General features: G+C 39.7%; 1 protein-coding gene across 2 annotated transcripts; it reads right to left on the bottom strand.

The window, feature by feature from the left end:
• Window positions 1–182: 182 nt before the first annotated feature.
• On the bottom strand, window positions 183–23540 carry prlra (prolactin receptor a). 2 transcript variants are annotated; one of them, XM_042059071.1, is made up of 9 exons: window positions 23349–23540; window positions 14111–14210; window positions 13753–13885; window positions 11743–11912; window positions 10978–11144; window positions 4555–4696; window positions 2134–2230; window positions 1901–1970; window positions 183–1446 (listed from the first exon to the last, which is right to left on the bottom strand). In XM_042059071.1, exons 2-9 carry the CDS (start codon window positions 14175–14177, stop codon window positions 601–603), a joined length of 1692 nt encoding a protein of 563 aa, XP_041915005.1. In that variant the 5' UTR covers window positions 14178–14210; window positions 23349–23540; the 3' UTR covers window positions 183–600. The 2 variants fall into 2 exon arrangements, with proteins under 2 accessions (XP_041915005.1, XP_041915006.1); XM_042059072.1 differs by having other exon boundaries at window positions 23477–23497.
• Window positions 23541–23656: the final 116 nt, after the last annotated feature.

Raw genomic sequence — 23656 nt, 5'->3', positions numbered from 1 at the left:
TCCTATATGTTGCTCTTGGGTGCTCCTTGTTGGTGCCCCCCCCCCCCAATCCCAATCCTCCCCCACCTTTCTTATGCAGCCCTTGCCACTTAATCTACTAAACCCCTCTTCTACTGCACTTTTTACCCCCTTGGTGCCCCCCCCCCCCCCCCATAAATGCACAAATAGGCTGACACCAGACATAATTTCACTGCATTTCTTACTTCCAGTAACTATATGCATGTGACAATAAACTTCCTTGTATCCTTGTATCCTTGAATGTGCAGTTCATGGAGCACAACATTCAAAGAGACCACATTTCCAGTGCTGCATTGAACAAAGGGTATCCAACATTTTTGGGCCAAAAGCCCAAAAAACAAAAACAAAACAAACAAAACAACACAGCCAAGTCTGCCAGCCAACATAAATGTTTATATCATCTGGTGGTAAATCAGTGCGTCTGTATGACATCATTGGATTGACTGTCACTCTTACCCTTTTTTTTTCGATGATATTTTCTTCCAAAAAAGTGCAGTGTTTCTTCCATACCCCTGAAAGTTCTGTGTAGTCTATCTGTTTTTCTTTTAGTATATCTTTCTATGAAGTCTGAAGTGAGGCTTGTCAGTAAGTGGCAGTGTCCACATAGCCATTGGAAGTCAACTGCATGCCACCAGGAACCACAGCAGGGGGATGATGGACAACTGGTTTCCCCAACTGGGTTTGCTGCATCATGGGGCATGTTTCTTCCTGGTCACTGATGTACTGGGTGGACACCTCTTGCTGGAGCAGCAGGACATTGTTACTGGTCACACCTTTGACCTTGCTGTAGTCCTCCTCAGGCATCTCGACAGAGGTGGTGTGAGAACCCAGGTTCTGCTCAGCTAGAGGCCTGAGGAGCAGCACATTTTGCTGGTTGACCCTCTGGACTTCCACATACTCCATGGTCCTGGGAGAAGAGACCATGCTATCCCCTTTTCCCTCTAAGCCATTAATGCTTGGCTCATAAAGGCCTTTCTTGTGCTTGGGGCCTGTAGTGCACTTCAGTTGCGGAGATACAGGGGGTGAAATGAACACATCAGGGAGACTCTTCCAGGGTGAGTCGAGCTGGTAGGGCTGATCAGGAGCCAGCACCGTAGGCCAGGCACTGGGTTGAGCATATTCAGGCTGAGGGGAGGCTGTGGACGGTGTCTCTGCCTCCACCTCCTGCTGTGAGGACTCCAGAGTCGGCTCCTCTTTGGCCACTTTCTCCATTAGCAGAGTGTGACTGTCGCAGCTTCCCCTGCCGGAGTCATTGTCTGAGGGGCTTTTCAACTTTAGGCATCCCTCCTGGAGATCCTTCCCATCCAGCATTAGCTCCTGGTTTTCACTGTCATAAACCTCAAGGTATTCCACTAGCAGATCCTCGTAGTCTGAAGGAGGAAAGCCCGGAATGACCAGAGCATTGAACACGTCCTCCGATTTCCCATTCTGAAAAAAAAAATAATAATAATTATGTTCACTGGTCTAGATAAGTGACAGCTCCAGTAAAAAGCGTTAGAGGCACGTGTTTGGAAGATGGTGTTTGTCACTACATGAAGTCAAAGTATTCTTTGATGTACCTTGTATTAGGATATACTGTACCATCAAAGGGTTACAGTGGGAATTTATTGTTTTGTGAGGTGGGAATTTATTGTTTTGTAAGGTGGGAATTTATTTTTGCAATAGATACAATAGTTCCCTCGCAAACGTTTTGCATTCCCTCGCAATACTTTCCTTAGTCAAAAGTATTGCAAAAGTACACAAAGGTATTGTCAGAGAATGCAAAATTATTGCAAGGAAATGTAAGATTACTGTGGAGGAATGCAAAAAGAGCTCAGAAAAAAATCCCCACCAAGAGCCTTGTAGAGTGACATGTAGACAGATTGAAATAAATGTGCCCTACCTTGAGGAGGTTTCTATCAATTCCTATGATTTTTGGCCCGGGAACAGGAGGCAGAAGACAGTGCTTCACACTACAGTTGAGAACAAAAAGAATTTGTGAGTCCCAAACTTAGGTGAAAAAAGTTACCAACATTCACCCTGACAAAAAGTATGTTAGTCACTGTAATCTGAAAACTCTATGACTTGATTTCGAAATCAATGCATTTTCACTTGCTCTATAACTTAAGACATTACCTGCTTCTCTTTAAATTCAGGATCCAAGTGAGGATGATGAAGACTAACACAGTGAAAATGGCTATTATAATCCACATGGATCGTTCCCTGGTAATATCTGAAAAACACAGAAGTTGTGTGATTGTTAAGGATTGTTAAGGAGCAGTGGCATTTGTGCAAATATGTACAAAAATCAAGGACGCGATTTTCTCTACCACCTACATAATGCTTCACAGCCGAGAACGGCAATAGTTCTTAAAAAGGTCAAAGCTGAAAAACAGGTTAATGCATGCTTTGTATAGTCAGAGTGGCCTCTCATGGGATCCTGGAATATCACTAGAGAGCAATTATAGGTTGAGAGGGCTGATCAACTAAACTAAACACACCTGGGCCCTACGCTGGTACCCCACAAGGAGAAAAAACAAAGAAGAGAAATGGCTCAATATGGTTTCAGCTTCCTTGTGCAGCTTTTTACCCCTATATAAATATATATACTGTATATGAGGAATGAACAATTGCTGGTCAAATGCTCTATATATGCATTAACTCTGACTTAAGTGAGGACCCCTGTTGACTAGGTGAGACACACTATTACCGCTATGTGCCACTACAACAGCTAATGATGGTGAACAAATTGCATTTGGTGTTAGCTCTGGGACATTTCAAATGGACACTGAACAAGACAGGTCAACTGCACATATCGGGAAGACACATATAAGCAAAAGACTAGAGGTATGCAGGAACACATATTTGTACCGAGCCGTTTAGGTATAGGACATTAGGTTTAATGCAGATGTGTACTGAATGTACCAAATACAGCCTTAAACAGTAATCAACAGCATGCTTTTTTGTTTCAAATTCAAGTTCCCGAAAACATATTAAATAGAGGACCATATGTCAGTTTAGTTCATGGGTTCCCAAAGTGGGGGTCAGGACCCCCCCGGGGGGTCGCGGGACGCCGAGGGGTGGGTCGCGAAATGATTTCCATAAATCAAATAAATTTGGGAAAAATAAAACAGTTGTCACTTGACCGCATTTTAAAGACAGATTTGAATTCCAAGACACTTGCTGAGTTCTGGATTTCAGTCGAGAGGGAATATCCACAGCTATTCAAGGCCGCGATGGACATACTGATGCCGTTTGGCTCCACATACCTGTGCGAAAAGACTTTCTCTGCACTGACATATATTTAAAAACAAATACAGATCGCGTCTAAATGTGAAGGATGATCTGTGGCCGTCTCCACAATTAAACCAAGAATGGACTTGCTGTGTTCCGCGCATAGCGCGCATCCATCTCATTAGATGAGATTAACGCTGAAACATAGTTGCCAAAATGTACATTTGCGCAGCAACAATGTACATATGTTTACAACAGTTTGTGGATATTACCCTGACTGAGATATTCTTCTGTTAAAATGGAAATTAAAGTAATATTTCAAAGTTAAGTTTGCACGACAGCAATAATGTGCACTTATGTTACATGGATATTATTTTTTGACTAAGGTATTCTGCTTTTATCATATAGTAAATTTCTATATGTAAAATCATAACAGGCTGGTAATATACATATTATATAACTCATAACAGGTTCTTTTGTGTTGTCGTTAAGCCCATGTTTGGATAAGCCTAGTGCGTATGGCCGGTGCGCACATTTTATTTTATTTTTTGTGTCACATCCAGGGATAGCGGGGGTCGCCAGTCTCTGGCACGGTTATTTTGGGGGTCGCGGGTTGAAAAGTTTGGGAACCCCTGGTTGAGTTAATTAATGGCAAAAAACATTTGACATCTTTTCAAAATACTATTCCTGCTTATATGTGCATCAAAATGAACCTATTCAATAATTCAATAATTCAGTGGAAATGCATGGATTCCAGTTTCTTCCAGTAGCAGCAACTGGAATCCATGCATTTCCACTGAATTATTTTTGGAATCTGATCCCTTATCATACCTGTTCATTCTTACTCGTTGCTTGACTTATCGTGACTAAATTCAAGATGGCTGCAAACGCTAAACTTTGTGAAGATACTGTCTGTATAAATCGTCTTGTAAGTAAACTACCAGTGCTTTTCCAAAGTTCTCAATGTCTCGTTTTAAATGTCAGGGCCCTTGGAAGTCTACCAATGAAGTGTGGAGATACATTGAGCCTCGTAAATGGGTGTAAAACAATGATTTATTTGCATGGCTAGCCCGATGCCGAAGCACCACTATTGAAAAAGCTGTTGGTAGCATCGGCTAACTAGCGCCAGATTTTGGAGTGCAGGGGACAAGCCAAGATGGGCTATGAGACATACGTTCACACTCGGTATCATGTTTCAATACACTTTAGGTCAATATCACACCGGAATTCTCCTTTAACATTAACACCGAGGTACGCTCCAAATCATGAGTTTTGTGTACCATTACACCCCCTACAAAAGACACATTCATAGTCGGGACTTACAATCAGGTACTTGGATATAGGATGTTGTGCTCCATTCACTCCACAAACCATGATCAGGTTTGCAGCGAACCTGCACCATGTAGGTCCCTCCAGAGTGAGGGCTGAACACATTGAATGTCTTCTGTTGCCCAACATCATGCTCCTGGATACACAGATAAATGTAAACAACATTGAAGGTTAATACAGGATAAAAAATAACATAGAATCACATAGTGGGACTACATAAAAAAAATAAGTTGGGAATGTTACAAAATCTAGTGAATATATAGTGACATAAAAATATTTACCAAACAATAAAACCTGCATGATGTTACTTTAAATGCCCAAATAACAATTTTTGCTTAAAACCTTTTATCTATCTATAGTATAGCTTTCCGTTCCTTGGAAACGGGGTTGAAACTTTTAAAGAATAGTTGTTATTTTATCAGTTTTTTTTTCTGGATGTTTTTGGAATTTTTTTTTCTTCATTAATTTTGTGTCAACGATTCTTGGAAACTTGGTGTGCATGTAGCCCCACAAGGATGACACAGGACCATTGTTTTTTGTTTTGATCTGTCACCCACCCGCTGCACCGGGGCCCCTGAAAGGAGGGTAGGCTGGACAGTTTTCTGTGATTATCTCGAGAACCGTAGGGCTTAAGATACCAACTTTTTTTTCGTATGTTGGTCTCAAGGGGCCATGTCAACCCATCCCACTTGAGGCCATGTCAACCCACTCATTTGAGGTATAGCACCACGAGGCGTTGTAAACACAGGTATCATTATGACACCCTCTGAATGCATGACCAGTTTAGTGAAATTCCATTCATGGGGGGCCATACAATACATTAATATATGTGTACATTTAGTGACTGTACACTAATCAGCCTGTATCTGCCGGACACAGTTTTCTGTAAATATCTTGAGAACTATAGGGCCTAGGATTAATTATTTTTGTATGTTGGTCTACAGGGGCCATGTTAACACATACCATATCCACTCATTTGAGGTATAGCGCCACCTAGTTAAAAATGAAAAGGCAAAAACGAGGTGTTGTAATCGCAGGTATCTTTGGCTGACAGGTTCAAAACTGCAATAAATTGTGATCATTATGACACCCTCTAAATGCATGGCAAATTTCGTGGAAATTCCATTCACGGGGAGCCATATCAGCTACACACACACACACACACATACACGCACAAACACACACATAAAGACACACGCATGCACACACATGCAGGCACACCAGACATGGGGGACTCGAGTCACATGACTTGACTTGACTCGAGTCAGACTCGAGTCACATTTTTTAAGACTTGAGACTTGCTTGATCAACATGTATAAAAGACTCGACTTGACTTTGACTTGCTATTCATGACTTGAGACTTGACTTAGACTTGAGACAAATGACTTGAAATGACTTGACTTTTTATTTTTTTCATAGATATTAAGGAGTTAACTTTACGATTTTAGAAAATCTGCTTAGGTGCTGTTGCATGCCTGTCATTGTACCAAGTGACGCGACGCAACAGACCAACAGCAAGTGCCAGATCAAATGAGACAGACTGAGGTAGGCTAACTTGCAAATATGGAAGGCTCTACATTTATACCAAAACATAATAATGTTTGGCTTCACGGATGATGTATCTGACAAGTCAAAGGAGAAATGAACAGCAGTCCGCAAGTGTGCAAAATAGCGACATAACCACCACCACGTTGATTTTCATCCGAAGTTAGTCGTGTTACGGTACCGATCCACTTGCACGACACGGCATACGCATGGGGTCGCGCTGCCTCCCCTCGTTCAGTCGTGTGTGACCGTTTAGTTTAAAATGTCTGTTAGCAGCTCATATTCAGTTCGTTTGAATGTATCTTAAGTGTTTTTTTACAAATTGACCACAATTTTAGGCATGTAGGCTACTTAACAGTATACAACACAGTAATAGCCTAAACAAACTATGCAAGCCATTTCGAAATCTTGTTTTATTTAAACTACTCAATGCAATCTCAAATCCTCACCAGAAACACCAACAGTCAATATATTCATCCAAATCCTAGTTTTGTTTGTTTTATGGACTACTAGGTGGTCGTGGAAGAGATTGTTAAAACATTATTTGTCTTGTAAGCGGAACCAAAGTTTCACAGGCACTGTTGTGGTAGAACAAAGGACCTACAACCTCGTGCTTTCATTGGATAGTCGCCTCGCGTTCAACGGATTCATTTGGATAAAGATGGGCATCGGCAGAGCCCGTCTACGGAGAGCCTCCCCACTCCCTATTAATCCATTTGGCTGCAGTTCACCAGAGTTCACCTAGATGGCGATCGCCGGCGAGTCCAAAATACATGGGGTCCTATGGAGCTACATGGCTAAATTTATTGTTTTCACATATTTAACAACTGAAACCCTCAGATTTTTTTTTTTTTTTCGCAAAATGGATATTTTCAATCAAAAATGAAATAATCCGGGAGTCATGTCCTTTCGTTTCCTTACAGGTTGGGTCGTTGTTACACATAACACGCTAGCATTGATGCTATGCTATGATCATGCTAATGACGTCATTGACACGTTTGAAAGGCTTTTTAGAACAATTAAGTGACTTTAAAAAATATAATACTCAACCAAGTGTATTGTCTTTGCCTCCCCTTTCGAATACAATATTCAAATTACTTGAAAAAAGTGGATTTTGAGGGGTACAGCTCCATAGACCTCCATTCATTCTGGACTCGCCTGCGAGCGCCCCTAGATGCAGTACCACACCGGAAGAGTTCTGAGAGTGAAGGTTCTCCCCTTATTAGATATTCTCTGGCATCGGCCAGCTTTTTGACGCGCAACATTATTTCAAATGCAGCGCTGCCTTCCCGGAATGCTTTGCGGGCGCGTTAAAGTCGCTTGACGTCACCCATAGGACTAGAGTGGAATGCGACACGACAAATTGAAGTGAAGTCAGAGAATGTCTAATAAGGGGAGAACCGCCACCAGAGCCCGGTTACGGAGAGCCGGATCACTCCCTATTAACTCCATTGTACCTGCAATCTGTTGCAGTTCCGCTAGGGGCGATCACGAATAAGTGCAAAAACAATGGGGGTCTATGGAGCTAGACGACTAAATGTGTCTCTTTCACCTGGTTGTAGTTGAGAAATCAAAGATTTGATTGTGGTTTCTGCAAGCTCAATATGGATTATAGGTCAAAAGTTGAATAAACGAGTAGTCACGTCCTTTCGATTTCTTACAGATTGGGTCGTTGTTGCCCACAACACACTAGCTTTCTGCTAATGAATGACGTCATTGACACATTTGTCACTGCAACCAGTTCAGAAACCAGAAGTTTCCCGAGAGTGGCGGTTCTCCCCTTATTAGACATTCTCTGCCGCCACTCTCGGGAAACTTCCGGTTTCTGAATTGGTTGCAGTTCCTTTTCTGGTTCCACATGAGGGCGCTCACGAATAAGTGCTACAGGTGTAACTTGAACTGTTTGAATATATTTTCATGATTTGATGTAGCTTAGGCTTAGGCTTTGAGGCATTTTGAAACAATAATAGGCTATTTTATAATAGGTCTACTTGAAATACATTTATTTTTATTTGTATACATTTCATCTTATTCTATAAACCGTTCAGATGTAGGCTATGTGGCTTGAATAAATGCAATGTATATTTGTTTGTTACAAAAAAAACTCCTTTACAAATAAAACTTTTTTTTTTTTTCCCCCCCGTCATCTACTTCCTGAATTTTTGGTCAACGATACCCGGGACACCGAACCACCGGGGCACATGAAATTTGGTGGGTATGTAGGGAAAAATTTTGTTTCGTCCCCGGGGGCCACTCCCCCCCCCCCGTGCTGGGCCCCCCGAACCGCAAAAATAGCAGTTTTTCCTAAATAACTACCTGAACCGTGGCACTGAGGATGAAGAATCTTTTATGGTATGTTGGTCTCAAGGGCCCACATCAATCTGGCCCATAATCACTCATTTGTGATTTGCAACCCCCCCCCCCCCCCCCCCCCGGTAAAAAATGAAAATGCAATATTATTCTGCTTTAATCGCCCCTATCTTCAGTTAAGATGTTCAGAACTGCACCAAATGTTATGTGTATGATTGACCTGGCATTCTCTGGGGGTATGCCAAGTTTCGTAGAATTTCATCCATGGAGGGGTCTAAAAATGTGTACATGTGTTATGTAATGTGTGTAATGCGTTATGTGTACATTTAGTGACTGTACATTCATTGGCCTGTAGATGGCGGTGCACACATATACACATGCACACACACACAGGCGCCCACATACTATCGGTATTAGAACGGCCGATACATAATTACAAATTCAGTAGGATTAAAAGAAAGCCAAAAAATAAATATTCATCATCATCATCATGGCTGCATTTCCAGTATTGGCGATAAGTAGTCGTTTGTCCACTAGATGGCGCGTCGTTGCAGTGAGACGTAATTTTGTTGGAAGTTAAAAGTGGGTTGGAAAAACAATGGACGCTTCATACAAGGAGTGTAGTTTACCACAGATAGCGTCTAATAAGGATAGGATGATGTTCACATGAAATGTAATTTCCATTTCTTCTTGAAGCCGAAATAAATCTGAGGATGTTTATCGGACATGCTTGGTTTTTACTGCAGGTACGTTAATCTTATAATATCAATAAGGACCTAGGTAATGTTACCGTTAGCGTTGGTTGAGTGATGGAGGCCAATTTGATTGATTGCATTTGTAGAAAACTATAAATGCGGTTATAATTGTATTGTAAGCACTGTAATTGTATCTTTCGACTGTCATTTGTTGCACGTGCTACAAAAATCATTCTGTGCAATGGAAGATTTACCAACGTTACACCGGTCTGATACAGTTTTGCCTATACATGCGTGAGACTGAGACGCCTGTTTATTAACTCCCTGATGCATTTTTGCATTTAGAATAGCCAGAGCTTGGATATCTCAATCGGAAAATTAAACAATATCGGGTGCCTATGGACTAGGCTGGGTGAACCCAGCCTGATCTGCCCGCTATTTATTTTTTGATTTCTTAAAAGATTGAGCTTGGTCTGGTGAGCCAGACTAGCCATGGACCTCAGTTACACAATGCAAGGGAACATGAATCAGCCTATATTTGCAAGAACAATAACGGACAACAGCTCTTCAACTTTGGCCCGTTAAAATGTGTATGAACAGTCTAGCGACGCATTTCATCAAGGCCCATTTGGACATGTCAGTTATTTGCACCACTGGTTAGATGTAAAACAGCATTTCGTTTCAGACTACTGTTACTTAATTTGTGCATCAACAATAACGTTTCAAACTACTGTTACTTAATTTGTGCATTGATAATAAAGTATTACATGAACTAAAGATGACTAAAATCTTATGTAGAAGAAGAAACATTCACAAAAAATCCATCCATCCAAAAATGACCTTTGTTTTTGATAGCTGTTGAAAACGGCATGGAACTGACAGAGATGTTTTTGTTTATTTATTTATAAATAAATAAATAAATAAATAAATAAATAAATAAATAAATACCATTATGCTGATACCTTTTGCTTTTCCCAAATACAATGTAGCTTACAGGTGTAAGTGACCTTTCATCAATCCAGTTGCAATGGATGAACTGTGATGAACTGCCCTACTTGTGATTGTTTAGAGATTTTAAAGGTTTTATAACAATGCTACATCTTCTTTGGCTATTCTACAGTCTATTCACCTTTTCAGCACCAGTAGGCTACTTTCTGTGCAGCCGCACACACACACTCAGGCATGCCAAACAAGCATACACAAAAGTTTCAAGAGTGGGGGATGGAGTAAAATATGGAGACAAATTGAAGTGTGATTTATTTTCGCGGAACGGATGTACAGGACTGAGCGGCGGTCATATTTTGTACCGCTATGCGGTATATCTAGTTTTAAAATGAAAACATGGGTAAATCATGAATTTCAATGATTTGGCTATGACTTGACTTGCTTGACCCTGGAGCTATGACTTGACCTGACTTGTTTGACTGTTACAAAAAATGACTTGGACTTGCTTGAAACTTGAAGGTTAAGACTTGAGACTTGCTTGTCACACGTGTCACTTACTCCCACCTCTGACGCACACACACGCAGACACGCACACACACACATTAACACACACAAACATAGACACACACACACACACACACACACACACACACACACACACAGTACACACGCACGCACACACACACACACACAGACACGCACGCACCCACACACATAAACACACGCACTCATGTACACACACACAATTTTAAAGGGCCACATTCGACCCAAGGGTGGCTAGTTGAATGAGCCTGTCCAGCAAGAGGCTAATGCTACCCCTCAGTTAGTCAATGCACTTTTCATCCAAACCTAATACTGAACAAATGCACTAAGCTACACAAATGTTGTTTGTGGTTGAATCGTTTTGCTGCACTCCACCCACCTCCCACTCGTCCTGGTTCTTCAGTTTGACACGCAGCTGATAAACGAGGGTGATCCAGCCAGAACTGGTGTCTGCGTTGCGCGGCTTCTCCCAAGAGACCCGCAGGTAAGGACCCTGCTCGTCAGCCTTCACCAGTACAGTCACATTCTCCGGAGTATGGGGCTGAACTGAGGACAGAAGAGCACAGAGGAGTAAAAAACAATATATTTATATATATGGGAATGAAACCAATATATTTATCTATTACTAGTTAAAACATATGGTTTCAAACCGCATATGTGCGCTTCATGCAATGCTTGACTTGTACATTTGGTAATGTTCTCACTAATGTTGTCACAGTTGTTCTTTTTTTTTTTTTTTGTGTGTGGTGTGTGTGTGTGTGTGTGTGTGTGTGTGTGTGTGTGTGTGTGTGTGTGTGTGTTTGTTATTAAAAAAAAAAAGAGTATAGTGCTTCTCTAAAAAAGTGTCCTGATATGGAAATCTTGTGGTTCCTTAAAGATGTTTTTGAGAGCAAATGAATGTCAAACTTCCTAGTGAAGCCATCACACTTCTGAGAAATGCCGACTTGCAACACTGATCCTGTTGATGTTTAACCACAGGACGTCAGGGTTGCTCAAACCGACATGAATACAGCCAGAAGCATGGCAGCAGATGGCATGGAGCTCAATTATAATATGAATCTTAAGCATTGTCAAGTAAAGTGTAACATTCTGTTCTCAAACTTGGGCCTATAGTGTGGAATGGGGCCATGAAAGAGGAACTCACCAATATAGACTACGTCCACATCCACAGGATCCGAGTAGTTGGTACCCCTTCTGTTGGTAGCCACCACAGTGATGTTGTAGTTTACCCATATGCTGGTGTCATTCTTATTGAAGTAGCAAGAATTTGGCCCTGCTGTATGATAGTCCGGACATTCATAGACGGTCTCAGAGCTAAAGAGAGCAAGAGAAAAGAACAATATTCAGATGCATGTATTTCCAGTTATATCCTATCTGCCACACCTTGGGACTGGTTGAAAGCACATTGCATGACATAACATATTCTCAAGTGTCTGTAGTCTGTAGAGTATCTGTCTGGACTTGTCTGGACAAATTTCACAGTCATCTGATAAACATGTTGCTGGAAGTGGCTTTGCATCTCAGTGTGTGTGTGTGTGTGTGTGTGTGTGTGTCTTTATATGTGTACACACACATAAACTAAATATTTTTTGACAGTGTAAATAGCACTTGGTCTTCAGTTATATAGAATGTAACGGCTGTTTATTACAAACAACCAACTGTCAAAAAGAGTTGATCCTTGAAGGTTATAGGGACTCCTCCAAGTTCACAAATATTCCTGCTCTTAGAAGTGCCTGCAGCAACTTCTGGAATTCCTCATGGAAACTGTTTTTTCAAGGATCCCATTTCAGTTAAGATTCCCAGAGAATTCTGTATAGAACGTTTTGCAATCCCATTGTTATTGCTAAAGCTATTGCGGTAACACTTTACTTGACGGGTGAGTTCATAACACATTCATAGCAGCTGTCATAAACTGCACATAAAGCATTCATGACTGTTTCATGAGACATGACTCAACATTCATACTGTACCAAACCTTTCATGAATGTGGAAGACAGAACGACGATAACTTGTCAAAATAAAAGTCCAAAGTCGCAAAGCAGCATTGCCGTTTTTGTTCCAGACCTCTTACCTGATCACGTCACATCTGAGTCAATGGGCTACTCCAGTGCCAAAAAGACAGAACATGGTCAAGCAAATAATTTTTGTTTCATAAAAATGTATTTGTTTTATGACCTTTGCAGATTATTTCTAAACTTTTGCTACTGGGAATGTCCAACCGTTCCAGGTTACACAAATACGAGTCAGCTAAATGTAGGCTATTTTAGGCCTACCTCCCAGTAACTCAGTGATTACGAATACTTCACAACTTGTATAGTAAAGTGACATTCGATGTAGACTTCATAAGATATTCATGAAATATTTACAAAGGTTGGATAGATTAAATTAATGTTATCCAGGTTACACAAATACGATGTTGGACTTTTATTTTGACAAGTTGTTGTCGTTCTGTGTTCCACATTCATGAAAGGTTTGGTATGAATGTTGAGTCATGTCTCATGAAACAGTCATGAATACTTTATGTGCAGTTTATGACAGATGCTATGAATGTGTTATGAAATCACCCGTCAAGTAAAGGTTACCGCTATTGCTGTAAGCAACCCATTTGTGGAATGCTTCAGATAGAGTGGTATAAACGCTCTTTCATTGCCACTCCTCCCAACAAACTATAATCACATTTAATGATAATCACTAACTGTGAAAAAGTCTGACCAAGAAGTAACTAGAACTACAGACAGGGACATAAGCTACACATATTGTATACGTGCTACTTTGGAATAGATTCTGTTGATTTGGTGCAGTCTGACATTAACCTTTGCTCGTTGTTCACACTGGCTGCTGTTTGCAAAACACCCTCATACACTCCTGCCCTGAGTCTGCTGTATTCCCATAAACAATCCTACCAACTTATGTGCACACATGCCCTTGTTCACTTGACCCTATAAGAGGCCATTTCAACTCCCTGGAAATCTACTTTGCTCATATTCTTTTCCCTTCAAACCACCTGTTCCACAAATGTTACTGTATTTATATTAAACACTGCACTTCTGGTCAGATTTATCACTGGAACACACCAGGTGTAAATCAGTTTCCCTGCCATTTTATAGCTTTTAGGTTTGACAATACATTTAGACATGATAAGTTTATGGCTTACGTCTCCAAGCGATAGTACAGGGCATAAGTGGTAGGCAGGCCACCATCATAGCCAGGTTCCCACCAGCAGGTGAAGGTTTCCTTCTCTGGGGAGCGACAGCTTGTGATCTTGGGTTTTCCTGGCGGCGTGATACCTAAGGCAGGGAGATTAGGCAATTCAAATACACTCACTGCAAATCTTATTTTTCCATCCATACACAAAAGTTCTGCTGTAACAAGTTAGTTATTCTCCTTTCAAGGAGTGACAGTAATTCAGAGCAGCATATCTTTGGTGACAGACCAAGAGCACACATGAAAAAGCTGAAACAAATATCTCATATGCTAATATTTAATAGTTGAATAATGTTATTTGTACTTACAAACAGTATTTGTCACTACACTGAATAGAATGGAGAGGATGAGATCTGTTGCAATGTTTCTTCTCATCGTGACAGTGGGCCGTAGACCTAAGTGTAAATGCTGGAAAGGAAGAAAGACAAGAGTGCCATTTACTTCAACTGATGGTAACTAAAATGTGATGGAAAAATATGCTAGGGACAAATCATAAATCATAAATCTGGTCTAATCACTGATGAAAACCCAACAAAAGTCACCTTGCAGCTTTACTGATAAAATGTCAGCAAACAAATGTTTCAGAAAAAAAATGTTTTAATCAGAGCAAGGACTCTCAATCTTATTTCTCTTTGTTCCACACAAGAGCACACACACACACACACAAGCACACACGCGTAGCCTACATACATGCACGCAAACACGCACACACACACACACACACACACACACACACAAACATTGTAGCTGCAGAGCCTAGGCAACAATGGAAAACTACCAGGGAACATGTGACTACAAAGCTCAGAAGTCCAAACAATGAACACCATATAATGATTTACACCCAATAACCTTAGCTAGTCTCCTTTGCTGGCCAAGATAATAGACAGTGTACATGTGTATTATGTTATGTATAGTTAATGGAGAGCTTGCTATGCTTTTCCGTATAAGTTAACACAATGAAATTATGTCTCATAAACCATTCTATTGCGAAAATGTTTAATGGTCTGTCAGTTTCATTAAGTAAAAGAATTTATTTTAGGGAACCATCTGACCTTCTCAGCTGTTAAGATTAATGATTACCAGTTGAAACAAACAATAAAAGCTAGCTTACACATCTACACATTCTTTACAATCCCCACCAATACCACTTTAACATGTCTCCAGTGAAAACTCTCTACCAGCAATCTCCTCTCATAAAAGCTGATCCAGTAGTTAAAAAGACAGACAAGCACACACATTTAGACCAAATAAATTAAAAGATTGTACTCTAAGGTTGTTGATATTTGAGGCCAATTACTCCCTTCCCTTCAGTTCTACCGAGGCAAGCACTGATTGGCTGGAATGTAAATGGCTTGGTTTGAGCTAATGTGTTTTCTTATTTACAATGCCAGCACCAGGGTTATTATAGTTAATGAAATTAACTAGTTTAAACTAGTTAAAACTAAAATAAAACTAGCAGTGAAAAAATAATTTTGATAACAAAAATAAAAATTAAAAAGTGACAGTTGTCCAAAAAATAAAAAAATAAATAAAAATGATATATGAAATAATAAAATTAGATTAGTTTTAGTTCTCCAACTCAATTTGCACTGTGGTTGCTATACAGCTTTCATGTTCTGTTTGAATTCTTGAGAGACGCTGGCCTATTAAAAAGGACCTTTGACTATTTCATTGTACCGGTACTTGTTTTGTCAACACTAAATCAAGACATTCCTCATAAAACCTGAAAAACTAAAACGTAATAAAAGTGAATCTAAAATGTCCTGTAAAACTAAACTACTTGCACTTGCGAAGCTAACTAAAACTAAATTTAAATAAAAAAAACAAACTGAAAGACTAGGTAAAAATAAAAACTAATGACATTCTCAAAGCTATAATAACTGGCCAGGACTACAAAAACTGGATTCTTTAAGCACACACTGAACAGAGAGGCATCATGAGGAGTAATTCTCTGAATCTGACACAGTGTTTTGGGTTAGAATCACAGACCTCCTCTTTGGAGGGTGGAGTGGCACAGAAAAAAAAGTTGTGCTACCAATGCTAACTTATGCCCCTCCCCCATATCACACAAGTACACCATATAGTCAGAAGCCATATTTACAATTTAAGCGAAGTGATTTGATTGGGACCAAATGAAAGAGTGAATGAGTGTGGGTGTTTCTCTGCTCCGTGTTGAGTGACACAGAGGATTAGGGAAAAAACAAACCCAGCTGGAAGTACGGCATATTTGATTATGTAAGGGCTTATGTCATAAGAGGAGGGAATCAGTGCTGGCCCGCGTTGGACTAGATACCCATTTGCATTCTGCTTCAGTGGAACATGGTGCAGATGTTGCCCTCACAGGCTTCTTATTGGGCTCATGCGCATTGGGATACAAAGCAGAAAACATAAAAGCGGAGTAAAATACCAAACTCTACCTGGCTGGAGAAAAATATTTTTTTCTATTTGATAGCTGTTCACACAACATACACATGAAGCTCCAGTCAACTGAAACTATTCGAAAGCTTTAATATGCCCTATCAACATGGGCTGTTCTGTGAAGATGATGCTTCCAAATCATAGTTTGAGCTGGACTGAAATAGGCTATATAGGTATAGTTATTTTACTGTAAAGAACATTTCCATCATTGACTTCCAGCTTGATAAATGGAAAAAAACACATTACTTGCACCAAAAAGTCAGCAAATAACTTGGTCTAAAGATAGTTAGTCTTAGCTTATCTTGTCAATACTGTTCTAAGGCTGACACCCTAACCAGAAGAATAAGATAAAGATGATTAAGAAAAAAGGTAGAAACATGATGGGTATCTAATTATGCCTGAATGCATCAACCACATTACCAAACACAAATTGGTTTGACAAGTGGTGCAGTGATTGGATAATTGGATAATTGAAAGTGCTTAGGATTGCCCTTGTACTGCAAATAGCCAACTTATATAACCTCCCTTAAAAAGCTACTAAGCCAAGGAAGCACTCTTAACTACAGAAAGCCTGGTAGCTTTTGACCAACATTCCAGTTATTCTTCAGTCTATTCTCATTTTACCTTTCTTTGTCTACTGCTTAAGGGCATTATATCATAAAAGTCCCAAATACCAAACCTAACAGAAGTGGTTATACAGTACGGTATATACAACTAGAAAAGCATTTCCTGAAGGAAATACAGTGCATGAAAATGCAAAAAATATTATGTAAAATATCATACAGAGTAAAAACAAATAATGCAGATATAGTTGCAATAGTGTTGCTAGGGTACATATGTTGGTTGTTACGCCAAAGTAAGTGGTTGCTATGCTGGTTGCTTGGGTAATCCTGTTGGTTGCTATGGTGGTTGCTAGGTTGACATTGTGGTGGTTGCTAGGCTGTTGCTAGGGTATTTGACATGGTTGCTAGGCTGTTGCTAAGGTATTTGACATGATTGCTAGGCAATTGGTTGCTATATTGGTTGCTAGGTTGTAACTGTGGAAGTGGTTGCTAGTCTGTTGCTAGGGTATTTGACGTGGTTGCTATATTGGTTGCTAGGTAGATGAGGTTTAATATAGTTGGAATGACTGAGCAGTTAAATAAGTGGATAGTTTAAATGGTTAAATTATTTGCTAGGTAGATGAGGTTTAATATAGTTGGAATGACTGAACTAGGTAGATGAGGTTTAATATAGTTGGAATGACTGAACAGTTACATAGGTGGATAGTTTAAAAGGTTAAATTATTTGCTATGTAGATGAGGTTTAATATAGTTGGAATGACTGAACAGTTAAATAGGTGGATAGTTTAAAAGGTTAAATTATTTGCGAGGTAGATTAGGTTTAATATAGTTGGAATGACTGAACTAGGTAGATGAGGTTTAATATAGTTGGAATGACTGAACAGTTAAATAGGTGGATAGTTTAAAAGGTTAAATTATTTGCTATGTAGATGAGGTTTAATATAGTTGGAATGACTGAACAGTTAATTAGGTGGATAGTTTAAATGGTTAAATTATTTAATAGGGAATTATTGTAGCGAGGACTTTTGAAACAGTTGTGGACAGAGGAAACAGTTGAACAGAATGTGTAATCTTAAGAGAATGAGTCTGTATGTTTAAAGCCTGTGAAACTGAACTGAAAGATGAAAAATACAAAGCCCAGATGTCCTAAGTAAGACCTACGTAATATAGTTTGAATGAAGTTTCTACGTTAAACGGTTGAAGCTGCATTAACTGGGTTAGAAGAATAACTAGAAAAGCATTTCCTGAAGGAAATATAGTGCATGAAAATGCAAAAAATATGATGTAAAATATCATACAGAGTAAAAACAAACTATAGGCCTATTGGTTGCTAGGTAGATGAGGTTTAATATAGTTAGAATGACTGAACAGTTAAATAGGTGGATAGTTTAAATGGTTAAATTATTTGCTAGGTAGATGATGTTTAATATAGTTGGAATGACTGAACAGTTAAATAGATGGATAGTTTAAATGGTTAAATTATTTGCTAGGTAGATGAGGTTTAATATAGGTGGATAGTTAAAAGGTAAAATTATTTGCTAGGTAGATGAGGTTTAATATAGTTGGAATGACTGAACAGTTGAACAGAATGTGTAGTCTTAAGAGAATGAGACTGTATGCTTAAAGCCTGAGAAACAGTTGATGCAGGTGGCCTGGCCACCTGGCACAAGATTCTAATTGCTGTGATGTCATAAAGGCCTAATAGTTTTTAATTAATAGTTTAATCAATCAATCAATCAATCAGTTTAACTGGCTCTTTGATGGGGCGTAGTTGAGCAGCTGGAAGTTGATACAGGTGCAAATCAAGTTAATTAGCCCATTGTGATGTCATCAGCCCAATGTTAAGTCTATGGGGAAATTTTGAATAGTTTTTTTATTAATAGTTTAAAAAGTATAAAAATAAGAAGACTTGGAAGAACAGTACAGTGCATTTTCATGCACTGTAATAAAACAACAGCAATCACCTCTGGCCACTGTACTAGGCATTAGGGTCTATTCCATGCACTATGTACAGCCTCTCCTATGTCTATGAACCTGAAAATTCTACTTTACATTAAAGCAACACCAAAGAGTTTTTTGTACCTTAAAATAATGTTTCCAAAATCGTTTCAGTGGTTCATCAACTCATAACAGGGTGAACGGCACTTTCTGCATTCGCTTCGCAGCCCTCTATCGACTATAACCGCACTACAACACACATCCCCAACATACTTACAGCACACTGCCCCCCCCCCCCCCCCCCCCAATACACAGCACATTGTCTCATGAGGAAGCTTCTCCAACACACATATTGCACACTGCCCTCTCCCCACATACACAGCACACTATCCCATCTCCCCTGTCATCCCCCCAACACACACACCAAGACCCCTGGCAGTTGGGTTAGCCCCTTGAGCCATGGATCTGCCCAAGGTTTCTTCCTTGGTAAGGGAGTTTTTCCTTGCCCCTGTTGCTCTTGGGTGCTCCTTGTTGGTGCCCCCCACCCAATCCCAATCCTCCCCCACCTTTTTTATGCAGCCCTTGCCACTTAATCTACTAAACCCCTCTTCTACTGCACTTTTTACCCCCCCCATTAATGCACAAATAGGCTGACATCAGACATAATTTCACTGCATTTCTTACTTCCAGTAACTATATGCATGTGACAATAAACTTCCTTGTATCCTTGTATCCTTGTACTATGTAAGTTTGCTGGATCGGGTAGCGGATCTGTAGTTTGATGGAATGAGACATAAGAAACTAAAATTTGACTTGCATCTGATCTCGCAATACAACATACTTTCATAAAATCATGCAACATGTTGTACCTTGTCTGTGGACATTGTTATTTGCAAAGCCGGTGCTGGATGAACAAATGGTGCGTGTGACAGAGGAAAAGTTCTTTGGCGTTGCTTTAAAGTCTCAGAATCAGACAATGGACATTACACCTTATCCCCAAAAACAAAATGCATTTTTTTACTAGATTAAGAATCCATGCTGAAACCACATCTCACCTAATAAGCAACTTTCAGTAAGCCTGCACAATTCCAACATGCAATAGTAAAAGACTGCCTCTTCTTAATGAACTAAGCACAGGTTACACACTTTGTCGTGTATTATTTACATACTTTTTCCTGTATTATTTTTCTTAATGAACTAAACACGAGTTACACACTTTGTCCTGTATTATTTTTCCGTCATCAAAGACATGACGGATGGCGGAAATGGCCTCCAAAGCTTCAAGGTGGTTCATCAGAGCTACTTGCATAAGTCCACACCGGGGAGACATACAAGGACAATCCTATTATCAATTATTTTTTTAATTCTCAGTCTATTTCAAACAATTTCTTTAACCAATTATATCTAAACTATCAACAATGAAATAAACACATCTTATTCAACTAAGTCACACATATTTTCTATACTTTCCTTACAAAGGCTGATGGGTTCTTGGTCCATTTTTTAAGTCATTCTCTTCCTGAGGGTGTACTTTGCCACTCTGTCTGCAATGTCATGGCTGACTGACGGAATTGATATCTCTTGAGCACTCATTGATTTGTGCCATAAATATTGATAGCATCTCACACTATAGAGACACAAAGATTGTGGCGTCACACAATCCCTTTTGTTTAGGTGTGATCAGGGGTGTAGAATTGCACACACAGGTGTCTGAGATCAGGGACGGTGAGAGAGAGGGAGCCTTGGATTATTGCTATACAGTAACACTACCTGGGTGGATTAGGAACATTACATTATTTAGACTGGCCAGGTCTCCATGGAGATATCTGATGATGCAGAGTGATTAAGACCTGCGTAACACCGGCTAATGATCACCTGTGGGCTTTAGGTTGCCATCACCATACGCTGGTGAGGTTGCAAAGTAGATGAGAAGAAGCAATAAAAAGAGAACTCTTGAGATGAAACTTTTTTTTATAGACAATCTTGTGTAATTTGTATGTTAGCATGTTCAATCAGGAACAAGGGTGAAGAAGAAACATGGCATTGTCTTTATTAAGTTACTCTTTAGTTATTTCTGCTGCCAAATCTACCAAGCTAATGGCAGCACCCGTCTCAACTTCAACAAACTTCTACTTTGTAGTAGGTAACAACAGTGGATGCAAATTTATCTGCTGATGTCTGAATAAAAACATGCATACCCTATGGGCCTCTGGAAAATCTTACCCCGTTGATGCCAAAACAGCATACAGACACCAACATCAGCTATGGGTACATAGAGGAACTTGGTTTCTATGTTATCACAAAATGCCATGTATTTGCGTCACTATACGCTTCCTAAAAGAGTACACAGGGAATTTCTGACTGTTTAATGTGTTATTTGTGGATTAGCCGTAGTGCACTAACGTAATGTTCTTCCTTACTGTACAGCAGGTCCTGAACATTACTCCATAGCCATAGCAAAGATTCTGCCACTCTACATCATTTTTGTTTTCTTTGAAAGAGTTGAGTGATGAGGAAGTAGGCAATCAGAAGATAAGAAGGAAACTACAATGTAAAACAACAGCCTTCAAGACCCAGTAATTACAGGATTGTGAGACTGGGTTCTCAAGGGCTCTTTAGGTTGTAGTCTACAGCTGTATCACTGAAGGCTCTCTGAAAAGTTACTTGTTTTACATTATCAAACAAGACCGTGTTTTTTTTGTATGGCTTTTTAGTATGTGGCACACATCTCCTTATCTGAGAGTGAGAGATAGCTTGTAGATAGAAGGTCTAAGGTTAAACTAATGAAATAGGCCATCAGGATAGTGAATCATTTTAAATAAATAACTGGCACAGTACCAGCAGAGTATTAATTTGCCCATTCAACAGGACATGGACTACCAGTTGGCATAGAAACATTCAGGTGTTCCTGTTTGTTTGTTTGCTTATTTATTTCTTTATTTCTTTAAAGGGTAAAGGGGAAAGGCCTCCGGGTTCCAGAAAAAAGTTATTAATTAAACACTCCAACCTGGTGTTTGTGCATAATCTGTCTAAGGGAAAATGATATCTTGAAACATCATCCTTAATAATAGTATGAGTGATAAGAAATCAAAGATTGTGGTTAGCGCACTGATATCGGCTATTTCATTTCTGAGTTCACTTATTGACCTTTCATTGCTAGACAGTACCTTTCTGGCTGAGCTCAGTTGAAGGCATCTGTAGCTTTCACTTAGCCATCAGGTCTGTTAGAAGTATATATTGCAATGTAGATAAAAGGTTACTTTTATAAGTAAGTAGGTGAGTAAATCAGTTAAAATACCTTTTAACTCTGATAGTTGCAATAATATACAAAGAATGGCCTACAAAATGAAATAGTAAGTCACATTCATCCATCATAGTCAGAAAAAGATAAAAGCTGGGAGACATGAAAAGCAAGAGCTTCCAGTGACATGGTGAAATACATCAACCAATGGTTTTGCAACTCAATGACACTTTCTAAATCATGACAAAATAGTAACAGCCAGTCAGTGTACTTAGGTACTTCAATATTAAATTTTAACTGTTGGTGGTTCAGAGGATAAAGGTGTTTTAAGGAATGGAAGTAGCCTGACTAGTCACTGATATGCGGATTACCAAGGGTAGCCTAAATCGTCTTACATAACCGCTGGCTATATCAGCGTTCTCCAACTTTCTTATAGGCTAGGCTAAATAAACACTGTTCTGAGAATATATTTATTTTGTTTACCAAAACACAAACAAAAAACAAACACACAAACAACCATCACAAGCAAATACAAAAGCAATAATCCAAACTAAGGTGGTTTTGATGGACAGAACATAGGTCACCAACATTTCACTGTGAATTCGCAATTTTAATGTGTAAACAAATATGGTGGGCTATATCAGGCTGTGTTATTTATCAGGCCAAAATTCTTAGTCATGTCAATTGACAATAATCTTTTGCCCTAGCCTACTTAAAATTGAAACAGCTTTTCTGAAAATGCAATTTTCATAAAAATCCAAAGATGTACAAATCTCTCAGTAAAATAAAATGATGCTACTGATATGGTCTGAAACCGAGAAACTACCTTCCCATTTGTGAATGTTCTCTCTAGAATAGACAAGGGGAATCCATTTGTTGTAAAACAGCAAGAAACCGCAGGCAAACATCTATCCAATACATTCAATACAATTCGACGTTTTTTTGCACATGTTGCACATGGTGTGAGAAAGAATGTTTCTATCTGACCTCGCAGTTACCGAGAAAGCCATTTTGGTGATTCTCAAGAACCATAGGCACCGGCGCGCTCACAGACTGGTGCGAGTAGGCACTTCAGCATATTAAATCACACAAGATATTGATGTAGATAGCCAATGGGATATAAAAAGGCCAGTATTCCTTTCATTTAACCAAAGCATCCCTCAATCCATTCGCCCTCGGGTAGCCTCATCCACGAAGAGGAGACTATTTGTTAAAGTCAAGTAAAATACGCAAAAAAGTTCAAGCGCATGACTTGAACACTTGAGGATTTCAAAGTGGTTCAGCCGAAAGTGTACAGGAAAGCTAAGATCTTCCAATGTTAAATACACCGCCCTCAATCACTTCTACTGTAGGATATACGCTGCGTTAAGAGACTAGGCTACTTACCTCTGAAACGCAGCGGTATCACCACGTTTAGCGAATAACGTTGAAAGGTTACATTGAACTGTTTAAATCTATAAATCTAAAGCTGTTGAACTTTGTAATTTGTTCAGACAATGTTGAAGAACTCTTACTTCCTTAAACTCCGGAGGCAAGCACGGAACTGGCGGAATTACAGCATCTCCTGTCTAACCGGTCTTAAGAAGAAGCGGGTGGAGTGCGTTGTTGACACTCCTGTCGATCTGCCTTGGAAATCTGCCCGCTGACACCGCCCACCTCTGACAACACGCATCAGCCTTCATTTGGCGTGTGCA

This window comes from Alosa sapidissima, chromosome 13, assembly GCF_018492685.1.
Source record: "Alosa sapidissima isolate fAloSap1 chromosome 13, fAloSap1.pri, whole genome shotgun sequence".
Taxonomy (NCBI): domain Eukaryota; kingdom Metazoa; phylum Chordata; class Actinopteri; order Clupeiformes; family Clupeidae; genus Alosa; species Alosa sapidissima.
The sequence above is the reverse complement of the archived record's forward strand: the minus strand, read 5'-3'. Positions and strand labels throughout refer to the sequence as shown.